The 12,760-nt window shown below is 46.3% G+C and overlaps 1 protein-coding gene across 1 annotated transcript in view; it reads right to left on the bottom strand.

Moving 5' to 3' along the window:
* Positions 1–7,333: 7,333 nt before the first annotated feature.
* LOC135239614 (multiple epidermal growth factor-like domains protein 9) overlaps positions 7,334–12,760 on the bottom strand; it is a 49,852-nt gene continuing 44,425 nt past the window's right edge. Inside the window, exons 5-6 of the mRNA XM_064308413.1 lie at positions 8,897–9,172; positions 7,334–8,371 (exon numbers count right to left, since the gene is read on the bottom strand). Coding sequence (XP_064164483.1) covers positions 7,908–8,371; positions 8,897–9,172 — 740 coding nt within the window. The 3' untranslated portion in view covers positions 7,334–7,907. The remainder of the gene's footprint in view (positions 8,372–8,896; positions 9,173–12,760) is intronic.

A 12,760-nucleotide genomic window follows, 5' to 3' on the forward strand; every position in this document is an offset into this window, starting at 1 on the left:
CTTTTGAAAATATTAGATAAAGCACAGGAATGTTGAAAATAGGCAAGATTGAAGTAAACATCTGCATCCTATTTATAAAAAAAAGGGGGGGGGGGGATCACACATGGAACCTAGATATGATGGACATCTGCTACTACAGGACCACAGCAGGCTACAACAGTGTTACTTATGTTTATGGTGGTAGTAATATGCGCAGAATATAGCTTGATTTGTTTTTGTAAGCTTTGAATTGAGCGTGTGTATGATTCTCTAGGTATTTTATTATTGTCTAGATAAAAAAATATAATCCTTACTGTTTATCAAATAATCCACTCTGAGTTTAGAAGTACTGCTGTGATAAGGCACACTTTATTACACACAGCATGGAGAGAATTCACAATGCATCAGTACGGTGCTTTCTCTGAAACAAAGCAGAAATCTCTGATATATATATATATATATATATATATACACACACATACACTCTGCGTATATATTCTTCTAGTTCCTGCTGACTCAGCTCTCAAACAAAACATCTTTATCTTACAGCAAATAAACCCTCTCTGACTGCTGCCGAGCGAAAAGTCACATGTGCACATGTGCGATTGCTTAAGAACGATCCCTTAGGCATACGCGGTTTCCCGCTCGATGTCATTTTACGTGGGGTGTATGACGATCCCCTCCTCCGACTGGACCCCCACGTAATGTGCTGCTGTGCTGTTTTATGGTGGTGCTGTCTGCATGGCAGTCTGCCGTGGACCTTCAGACGAGCTAAATTTGGAGCGGTGAACTTTATCACCAATCGGTCATAAAACACTTTAGACTACAGAATAACTCCAGATGTGTCCGACTTATGACTTCCGCGCATGTGAAGTCTAGCCAATCAGTGACTCCAATAAAAACTTACGGGAAATGCTGAAGCCTCAGCGGGGCCCGTCAGGACTGGAGTGGAGCGCGCCAGCTTCGTCACGCTCCCCCGTCCTGCGCAATGAGCCGTCACACGACTGCCGCAGAGCCCAGAGCCTTCTGTGGAATCGGCCTGTGAGCGTCTCACAGCGGGGCGTGTCCGGTCTCACCCGCCGAGGGCCGGCGGCGTGGGCGCAGGTTTTTGTTTTAGCCCGGGGCTATGACACCTGATTCTACTCATCAGGGTCTTGGCCGAAAACCACGATTAGTTCATTCGTTGAATCTCGGGGGTCTTAAGCCGCGTTTCCACCGCAGGAACTTTACCCCGGAACTAGGAGCCTTTTGAGGAACTCAGTGCGTTTCCACCGCAGGAACTAGGGTCTAAATTTAGTTCCTTTATTTTACCCCCAAAAAAGTTCCTGCTCGGGGGGTAGTACTTTCCAAAAGTACCGGAACCTTTGGGGTGGGGCGCAAGCGCTGAAAATTTCTGATTGGTCGACTACTTGCAGTGTTATTTGTTTTATTTCAACCACCATGTTTAAAAATCTGCAGCCGCAAACCGATTTATTTTCATAACTTCAAATCAAACTTGTATGTTATGCAGCACAGTAGCCTACTTTTGGTTATAGCCTGCCAACGTCTTGGAATTATAACGTGTGCTCTTCTGTTCTTTTCTTGCTTTAGTATTCGTTTTATAAAATGCTAAGCATTCGTGCTGGGACAGCATATTACGTACCAAAACATTCAAACGGATTAATTTGGTTGCTGAATATTTTCTTCCAAATTTTCTTTGTTAGCCCGTTGTAATTGACTCAAAACGTTTGATACAGTTATGTGAGGTATGCGGTAGTTCTGCGTAATTCACATTGGTGATACAGTAAAAGCAAACTGGAAATCACCTTCCGCACTTTTTGTCAGGGTAAAATAACAGGTTAATTCTAGTAATCGTCCCTTTAGCTTTTTCAGACTGCCGTAATTTTAGTCTGCCATTCTTCAATTCCACAAAAAGACCAGGAAGACTATGGACTAATCTATGGTGCATGGTTCGTATCTGGAGGGCACACTTCGCTGCTCGGCTAGCAGTAACTTCGAAGGAAAGCAAACGGTGGCTGTACCACTGCTAATTTAAATTTTCATGCAAGTCCGAGTTTTCGTTCTATTATTGTCATTTTGCGATTAGCCTACATGGAATTGAAGATGAGAAAAGCCGCGTTTCCACCAAAATTACCCGGAACTTTCAGTCCCAGGAACTACTTTACCAGGAACTAAAAGGTTCCTTCAGCCAATGGTTGTCTGCGTTTCCACCGGGGTCTAAAGTACCGCGAAGATTAGGCAAATTAGCCCACTGACGTTGTCGTCGGTCCATCTGTCATATGATTTCTTCTGTAACCCCATACTACCACCGAAGTAGCCTACATTATTTTCTAATAACCGGGACAGCCCGGACGGGTTTATTCCACTTATATACAACGGGTTACCAACAATGACTATATATGGTTACTTTTGTATTTATTGATTTTCATATATCCTCTCAAACACATTCATTAACAGCAGAAAATATGCACACGTTGTAAACAATTTGCTGTTTTATTACTTTCTCGTCGTCAATTCCATATAGGCTAATCGCAAAATGACAAGAATAGAACGAAAACTCGGACTTGCGTGAAAATGTAAATTAGTAGTGGTACAGCCACCGTTTGCTTTCCTTCGAAGTTACTGCTAGCCAAGCAGCGAAGTGTGCCCTCCAGAATGCGAACCATGCACCATAAATGAGTCCATAGTCTTCCTGGTCTTTTCGTGGAATTGAAAAATGGCAGTAAAATTGAGTAAAATTACGGCAGTCTGAAAAAGATAAAGCGAAGATTACTAGAATTAACCTGTTATTTTACCCGGATAAAAAGTGCGGAAGGTGATTTCCAGTTTGCTTGTACTGTATCACCAATGTTAATTATGCAGAACTACCGCATACCTCACATAACTGTATCAAACGTTTTGAGTCAATTACAACGGGCTAACAAAGAAAATCCGGAAGAAAATATTCAGCAACCGAATTAATCTGTTTGAATGTTTTGGTAGCCTACGTAATATGCTGTCCCAGCACGAATGCTTAGCATTTTATAAAACTAATACTAAAGCAAGAAAAGAACAGAAGAGCACACGTTATAATTCCAAGACGTTGACAGGTTATAACCAAAAGTAGGCTACTGCGCCGCATAACATACACGTTTGATTTGAAGTTATTATGAAAATAAATTGGTTTGCCGCTGCATATTTTCAAACATGGCGGGTAATGGCGGAAAATAAATACAACACAAATGCTACGAGTACTCGACCAATCAGAAATGTTCAGCGCTGCAAGCTCCACCCAAAAGGTTCCTGTACTTTCGGAAAGTACTACCCCCCGAGCAGGAACGTTTTGGGGGGTAAAACAAAGCCCCCAGAACTAAATTTAGACCCTAGTTCCTGCGGTGGAAACGCACTGAGTTCCTCAAAAGGTTCCTAGTTCCGGGGTATAGTTCCTGCGGTGGAAACGCGGCTAAAGTAATCAAACAGCAAATTGTTTACAACGTGTGCATGTTTTCTGCTGTTGTTGCCAGTAATATTGGAAATGTGAATGCATTCTGTCGCCTCGGATGTCAAGACATGAAAGTGAATGTTCGCATAAAAACATAATGAATGTGTTTGAGAGGATATATAAAACAGTTACAATCTGACTATTGGCCTGTTATGTCCTATTTGTTGCATAACAACGGTCCAAGTTCAACTACCAACGACAGTTTTGCTTGACAACGGTAAAATATGCCCAAACGGCTGCAGAAGAATATTTCAATTCCAGGTGATTAAATCGATAAAAATCAATAAATACAAAAGTAACCATATATAGTCATTGTTGGTAACCCGTTGTATATAAGTGGAATAAACCCCTCCGGGCTGTCCCGGTTATTAGAAAATAATGTAGGCTACTTTGGTGGTAGTATGGGGTTACAGAAGAAATCATAGGACAGATGGACCGACGACAACGTCGCTTTTTCATACGTCAGTGGGCTAATTTGCCTAATCTTCGCGGGACTTTAGACCACGGTGGAAACGCAGACAACAATGGGCTGAAGGAACCTTTTAGTTCCTTGAAAAGTAGTTCCTGGGACTAAAAGTTCCGAGTACTTTTGGTGGAATGCGGCTTATGCTCTTACTCAGAGCACAGTGAGTGCTTAGTTTTCTCAGGAGATAATCCAGCTGTAGTGTATTTTGGATAAAGAAGACTGCCTAGAGTCAACCAACAATGCCATTTGTCATGGTTATATTTACATACATATCAAACTAAATTTTAAAGATGGTTTTTGGATTTTAGGTGCTTGCTCTTTCGCATTTGGCAATCATTTGCGTGCGTCATTACATTTGAATACTTGGCCGGATGGTCACACTCGAACACCACCAGTGGGAAATAGCATATAGAGGAACAATTACAGAACGCAAGCATTGAATTGATGTTGCTACAAAAATGCCTTTGTGAAAAGCTATGAAATATAACATTTCTTAATTTGAAAAACTTAAGGATTGACACTTTAAGCTGCTCTCGCGATCGCTGGCACCTCTACTGACAGCTCCTCCCACTCTAGCTCCTCCCACTATGGCTCTTCCCACTCTAGCTCCTCCCACTATCGCTCCTCCCACTCTAGCTCCTCTCACTATGGCTCCTCCCACATGTCCAAGACCCGTCTCATACACTGCCCGCAGCAGATTATGACCAAGTCCTACTTCACCTTCACCCACAATTTGCACCCCGTTGATTTGACCCATTTCTCCAAAATGCGACCAATTACAGATTTAACCTCTTTCAAAAGGAATCATTTGCAATATAGCGCATTACAGTGAACGAAAGTATAATTTCATCAGAATAAAACCCCAGGACAAAAATACCAGACATTTATTCGTCATGGCGTGTGCAAACGTGTCAGATGTAACATGGCTTATTTAGAGGCCGAAGGTGTCATTGCTGGAGCTGCTGGGTGGCTCACTCTGTTAAGGCTCTGTTCTAGTGCATGGCTGGGCCCCGGGGTCGGGCATCAAGTCTGACCACGCCAGCGCTGACTGTGCCGGTAGCCCGAAAAGGACCCCCTGGGTGCTTGTGGGTTGGCTGCTTGGCGAAGTTGCACTTGACTCATGGCGGTGTAAGCTTAGAAAAATACGTTTTTAATACCAAACCAAACCAATACCTTTTGTATTACCAAGCACACACAGAGTCGTTCCTGTGAAGCATGGCTAGTGCTGATAGCTCCCAGTATGGTAGAATCTTCAGCCTGCTAAATGTGAGTGAGTGAGTCAGCGTGAGTGAGATACAAGCCAGGCCACAAGATTTTTTGCTTCTGAAAAGCTGCCGATCCAAAATGGAAGTTAAGGAAGGATAGAAACCAATCCAAAAAAAAAAAAAAAAAAAAAAACAGATGGACCCACACAGCTAAAAATGAATCATGTTTTTTTTATTAAATATGGTCAATATTGAACATAATTATGTACACCATGTAATTCACTGAAAACAGCAGAGGTATCTGGGGTGGGGAGAGGGGGATGTCAGGAGCAGGATCTCGAGGTGGGTGGGTCCCTCGGGGGAGCTCGACACCATGTTGGCACGTCCTTGCCCCCCTCACCCACACCCCCTCTCCCCAGATCTGAAGGGGCGTGGCCAGAACGTGCTCCAAGTAGTACCTGTACAATAGCGTTCTATTATTTACATTCATCTGTACAAGGTTCGGTTCCGTATTTAAAGGTATAAACAGGCGTGTGGGGTGACGGTGCGGAGCCTGAGGATGGGCCGAGCTCGGGTACGAGGGCAGGGCGTCCCAGAGCCGTCACCCTGGAGACAGCCGTCTGCTCTCTGCAGCGAGGACGGTGGGGCTTTGGAGTCTGGGCCTGGTAGGGCTCATATAACCACACCAGCCAGACACACATACACATGCCCACACACATGTTTGTATTGCTATACTTGTGAGGACTTCCCATTGACTTACATTCATTCTGTAACCCTTAACCCTAACCCTAACCCCAACCACTACGTGCCTAACCTTAACCTAATTGTAACCCTAACCCTAATCCTAAGTCCTAATCCTAAAACAGCCTCTTGAACTTGTGGGGACCAGCAAAAGGTCCCCACCTTGCGTAATTTTCCTTCTATCCTTGTGGGGACATCTGGTTCTCACAAAGATAGTAATACATGCCCACACATACACATGCACACACACACATATGCACACACACACATACACACGCACACACACACATACGCACACACACACCACACATACACACGCGCACACCTACACAAATATACATACACACACACACAGATGCGTGCACACGCACACACGCACAGCCACACACACCTGTACACACACACACACACACACACACAAACACGCCAACACATATACAGATACAAACATGCCCCACAACATTTACACATACTGTACAAATGCAATAAATACAAGTATTCGCTGACCCGCCAGCTGGGCTCTGACCTCGAGGCAACCTCTTCCACCAGTAAAGAGAGTGACTACTGCAGCTGCAGCACACTCTCAACTGGCCTGGACTCCCACTGTTTTTATTACAGTAACAGATTATTTAAAAAAATAATAAACTTAATAATCGTCATGTGCCACATTTATCCACAAATGAACAGCTAAAAACTGTTAAAAAAAACAAAAAACGGTAAAAAAAAAAAATCAATCAAACAAAAACAAAACAATGCTGTGCATTTTCATCCAGGAAGTTCTCACGGGGTGAATGTTGACATTACTCTATCTTTTTCTGGCACGGTCTTCCTCTTGTCTTCTAGCACATTTCTCAAAACACAGGAAATTCTGTAAGCCTTTGGATTCCCGTCCTTCCAACAAAACAAATTAGCTGTGCGTGTGTGTTAGGGTGTGCGGGTGTGTGCGTGCACGTGTGTGTGTACATGTACCCACACACTCTTCACATTTATGCTTTTTCACCTGTAATCCACAGCGGCACCTCCCCACCCTCCGGCCAAAAACCCATCCCTTACCTGAACCAATCGCCCCCCACCCCCCTTCCTCGCACCACCACCTTCTAGGGCACAAATCTATCCAGAGGGGTGCCAAACAAAGGGGAAAACATAATAAATAAAAATCTGCATGTTGCATTCAAGATCGTTGGCAGCGTAGTCCCCACTGCCCCCCCCCCCCCCCCCCCCCGGTCTGCCATCGCTTTCTCCGCCCCCACCCTTGGTCTGCAATCTCGCGACCCCGAGAGTTGTGCCCGTCCACCGTGAGCGCAGGCCGATCCCTGCGTCGCAGCCCACCCTGCAGTAGTTCACTTCCCCAAGCCTCACTCCAGACTACTTTAGACTGCTAGACTACTGCCGTCCTCCAGGCCAGTCCCGGAATATAATAAACCAATATTCCATTTCTGCAAAGTCTTTTCATCGTTTAAAAAAAAAAAATCATATGCTTTTTTTGGCGATTGTTGGTTGCTTTCCTTCCAGAGATTTAATTCTTCTTGCGCTACAGCCCCCCTTCCCAGAGACCATGCACAGGCTTAGTTCCTGGGTGGGTATGTCTGGGAGGGGGGGTCTGGATGTGGTCTCTGGGAGGGGGTGTGGCCTAAGGCATGTCATGTTCGTGGGGCGACATTGGGAGGCGTGTCCCGCTGAGAGAAAAGGGGAGCGTGTCCTAAGGTGCTTATACATGTTTGTGGCGCTGATTATGGAGGCGTGTACTGCTGAGGGAGGTGTGGCCTCTGGAAGGGGGCGTGGCCTAGGACTCATACACATTCTTGGGGCTGCTGAGGGAGGTGTGGCCTCTGGAAGGGGGTGTGGTCTAAGGCTCGTACACATTCCTGGGGCTGCTGAGGGAGGTGTGGCCTCTGGAAGGGGGCGTGGCCTAAGGCTTATACACATTCCTGGGGCTGCTGAGGGAGGTGTGGCCTCTGGAAGGGGGCGTGGCCTAAGGCTTATACACATTCCTGGGGCTGCTGAGGGAGGTGTGGCCTCTGGAAGGGGGCGTGGCCTAAGGCTTATACACATTCCTGGGGCTGCTGAGGGCCAGCTGGCCGTTGGGCGGGGCCTCCCCGGGCTCGTCCTCCAGCAGGCCGGACACGTCGGCGTTGGGGATGCTGTCGTGGTAGCTGCTGAAGCTGATGTTGTCCTCCTTCAGCTCGATGGTCCAGAAGGGCGCGTTCAGCTTGCGGTTGCGGTACTCGCGGTAGCTGTAGAACCCGCCGGCCGCGCCCATCAGCAGCACCACCGCCACGATGATCACCGCCAGCACCACCACGTTGAACTGCGCCCAGGACACCTCGGAGACCGTCGTCGTGGCGTTGTCCGTGGGGCCGCCCAGACTGGTCAGCAGGGACTGCGTGGTGGCCGCGCTCGTCCGCCCGCCCGTGGAGTTGGTGGTGGTCGCCATGGCGGTGGTCGTGGCCGTGTCACCGGTGATCGTGGTCACCGGGGTGGTTGTCGCGGTGACGTGCACTGGTATGGTTAGAGGAAGTGTTAGGGTGTGAGGACTTTGGTTCCTCTGTCTCCTATTAAATTGCTTTTTAAATGGCTTCAAGGATATTGACTCTAGAATAATCTATTTAATATTTAAGAATATTTCAAAATGTTAATGTTTTTTGTACAATGTCTTGTAAAATTATTTTTTAGAGAATGGTTTAAAATATTTTTAAGGGTCCATATTAAAATTTATTTTATGTGTTTTAAATGCTACGTCATTTGAATGTGCCTCTATTTAGTTAACTTTCGTTACAGACGTTACAGAATTCTGCTCCCCCGATAAAATATTAAGTGACCATAAATTTCTCTGACTGGTGCACTGGTGCCCTCTGCTGGTCAACACACACACACACACACACACAAGACCTTTATTTATGCCCACATACAGGAAGCATCATTGATATTCAGCCATGCGACATGACTTTGAATAATCAGTACTCAGACCAACCACTCCTGGCCCCGCCCAGATCCCTCTCTGCCCCGCCCAGCTCCGCCCCTCACCTGTGGGCGTGCAGGTGTGCGCGAGGGCGTTCCCGGCGAACCCGTCGGCGCAGCGCTCGCAGCGAGGCCCGGCCGTGTGGTTGGCGCAGCTCAGGCAGCGGCCCGTCTCCGGGTGGCACAGGCTGGGCGTCGCCGCGGCGTCCGCGTTCCCGCTGCAGTCGCAGGGCCGGCAGGCGCCATCGGAGCGGAAGAACCCATCCCCGCAGCGATCGCAGAGCGGACCCTGGTACTCGGCGCGACACTGCTCGCACACCGCACCCCCGCTGCTGCCGCTGTCTGTGAGGACGAACACACAAACACACGCGTTACCGCCCCAGACTGCACAGCTGGGTTTTTTACTTTCATTTTTCAAAACATACTTCAGCACCCACCTCATCTCCTTCTGTACTCAAATATCATACCGTACAATACCAGCACAACAACTCAAATGCTTAAATGTTGCCTAAAGTGTTGCTTAAGTGTTTCTACGTATTGATAATCACCAGCAGTGCCACATAGCCATCGGAGTAACAAAATCAATGTAAAAATCCACTGCATGTACCAGCGGTCGCCAGCAGATGGCAGTAATACACCACTATTGAGGATGAGGGTGGACTGTGGCACGGAGGGCCTTGTTTCCCGGTATCTACAGCGCGAGTGTGTGATGCTGCGTTCAGGGCGGATGGCAGAGCTGTGCATGGAGCATCAGCGTGGAGGTCGCACGCTGATGACCAGGCATGGCTCGCGCCTTCGTGCTGCCCTGTGTGAGACTGCAAAGGGGGGCGGACGGGGGGACGGGGGGGCTTGGGCTTGGGGGGTGGTTCGTTTTTAAAGTGGCCCTGACAACGTTTGAATCTCTTTCCACCGGCAGGTTCGTAAGCTTTTGCGGACGTGGCAACAGCGGGCCCAGCCGATCCCAACAGAGCCCACCTGGCATTCCAGCAGCATCACGCCCGCCAGCCCCCTGCGGAGCGGCAGGAGAAGCAGCTGCGCAGAACCATCGTTTCAACACCATGACGACTGAAACCGTGCTGAGTCAGAGTAAGCTCTCTCTCTTAATCCAGCAGGGGTTATAATACCATATATGTGCTGTTACAGTACAGAGTAGTGCCACACCTTTGGTGTGACGACAAATTAGCGTGTAGCTATAAGCAGTGTCAACATGCAGCATTTTTAGGAACTTAGTTGCCCCTCCCTTGTAACCAGGCCTGCCCCGAGGGTATCTGCACGCGTACACGCACACACACACACACACGGGCTGAAACTGAACAGTGGCAGCACGGTCCGGACCCTGCAGCTTTGCACCCTAGGCTCTGCACGTGCACTTGCTGAATGCAAGGCTGTGCTTGTTTCTGTGAAGCCTCTGCTGGGAATGTGAATAACGATCACAGTCACTGCGATTAACACCGTGCTGAGCTCTCTGCAAAACAGCTGCACTGAACCGATCACAGTCACTGTGATTAACACCGTGCTGAACTCTCTGCAAAACAGCTGCACTGAACCGATCACAGTCACTGCGATTAACACCGTGCTGAGCTCTCTGCAAAACAGCTGCACTGAACCGATCACAGTCACTGCGATTAACACCGTGCTGAGCTCTCTGCAAAACAGCTGCACTGAGCCAGTCAGGACTACAGTCAGCACATCTCTCCTCTCTCTCTCGCTCTCTTCTGTCTCCTCTCTCTCTCTCTCTCTCTATTGTTATGAATCTCTCCACACTCTCCTTATGCTCTCTTCTTTCTCTTTCTCTTTCTCTTTCTCAATGTTCTCTCTCTCAAGATTCACAATGCTTCATTGGCAGGAAATAAATGTGTAAATATCATCTCAGCAAGTATCACATTTAAACATAAACAGAGATGAATAATCACTAAGCAGAATAACTGAGGACAGCAACAACAAAAATACTACTTCTACTACTACTAATACTACTACTAATAATAATAATATACTACTACTATTACTACTACTACTACTACTAATAATAATATACTACTACTATTACTACTACTAATAATAATATACAACTACTACTACTACTACTAATAATAATAATAATATAACACTATACTACTACTAATAAACTACATCTACTACTCTCTCTATTCTCTACTTTACTCTATAAATACTTACTAACTACTTACACTAATTATACTACTACTTACTACTACTACACTACTAATAATATACTAACTACATATAAAGTACTACTACTAAAAAATACAACTAACTACTACTACTAATACTACTACTAATAATAATAATATACTACTACTATTACTACTACTACTACTACTAATAATAATAATAATAATATACTATTATTACTACTACTACTAATAATAATAATAATAATAATAATAATATACAACTACTACTACTACTACTACTAATAATAATAATAATAATAAACACAGATAATAAACACTTGCGCTGAATGAGAACACACATTCTCTCTCCTCCCTCTCTGAGTTTCTCCCCCTGTCCCTGTCTCCCAGCTCTGATAAATTCCACACCTTTGGCTCTGAACCTGCAGCTCTGGCACAGGCTTGCGAACTCTGCTTAGCTTTACGACCTTAAACTCAGCATTTACATTAGACACACCAGAGACGCATGCACAGACACAGACACAAACACAGACAAAAGCGCAAGCGCAGACACAAACGCGTGTACAGACACACGCACAGACACAGACACAAGCACACACTGAAGGGAGAATTCAGAGGGGATAAGTAGATTCACTCATTTACTTGCAAAAAAGAGAAGGAGAAGCAGAGAGGTTGACACAGAGAGAGACAGCTGACAGTTGACACTAACTAAAAACAATAGAGTCACTATCAGCTCAAAATATGCATGGTATCTACACACAAATACACAAATTATTGTGTGGGAAAAGCCAGCGACTCTAATGGAATGTGGCTTCATATTTTCACACGTTGCTGTGGAAACTCACAGTCATAACCCTCACTTTGGAGGGGTGGAAAACTGACCTCAACTGATCCTTAGTAACCACTCCACACACACGCACACACACACACACACTCTTAATCAGGCCCTGCATGTCTGGTATTTTAGCGTGTGATGGAGGTTAAAAGTGTTCCTTTAAGACAGCGATCTCAAACTAATACTAACACCCCAGAATGTCTGCCGGTTTTTGATGCGTTCTTGCACTTCAGCGCTTAATTTAAGACGCTGATGGGCTGAAGAGTCGGCACACCTCGTTTCCAGGGCCTAAACTGGCTGGCAATCGAGAAGAGATCACAAAAACCAGCCGGGACCCTGGGCTCTCCAGACTGGAGCGCGAGAGCCCTGCATTAAGGAGGGGCCAGCATGGAGCGGGTTCTCTAATGAGCGCAACCCACATTCTGCTCCCCCTGGAACAGAGGAGGTGTCGGGAGGCCAGACAGTTCCACCATAAGCGCCGAAAGGCCAGCAGTCACACGCAGCCTGTCCATTCAGACCAAAGCAGGTGACATCATCAGCCTGTCCATTCAGACCAAAGCAGGTGACATCATCAGCCTGTCCATTCAGACCAAAGCAGGTTACATCATCAACGTCATCACTGACACCAAACACTGAGCTGGGGATCAACAGAACAGCACCAGTGATGATGCACACTTTACCGCTATTCTCCTGGAATTCATGAACTTAAGTGTTATTTTATTAATTAACTAGAAAGTATCCACTAATTACCATCAGCACCAATGCACTCTGTTGATCGCCTCACTGTTCTTTTTCAAGTAATGTGATGTCACAACTGTTAATACCGTCTCATTTCTATATTATTATTGCTGTACTGACCTCAGAAAAGCAATGACAGCTCACTGACCTCCGAACAGCAGTGCATCACTCACTCCTCACTCTCCATCCCACCATCAGCTTCAGGGA

This window comes from Anguilla rostrata, chromosome 14 (genome assembly GCF_018555375.3).
Source record: "Anguilla rostrata isolate EN2019 chromosome 14, ASM1855537v3, whole genome shotgun sequence".
Taxonomy (NCBI): Eukaryota; Metazoa; Chordata; class Actinopteri; order Anguilliformes; family Anguillidae; genus Anguilla; species Anguilla rostrata.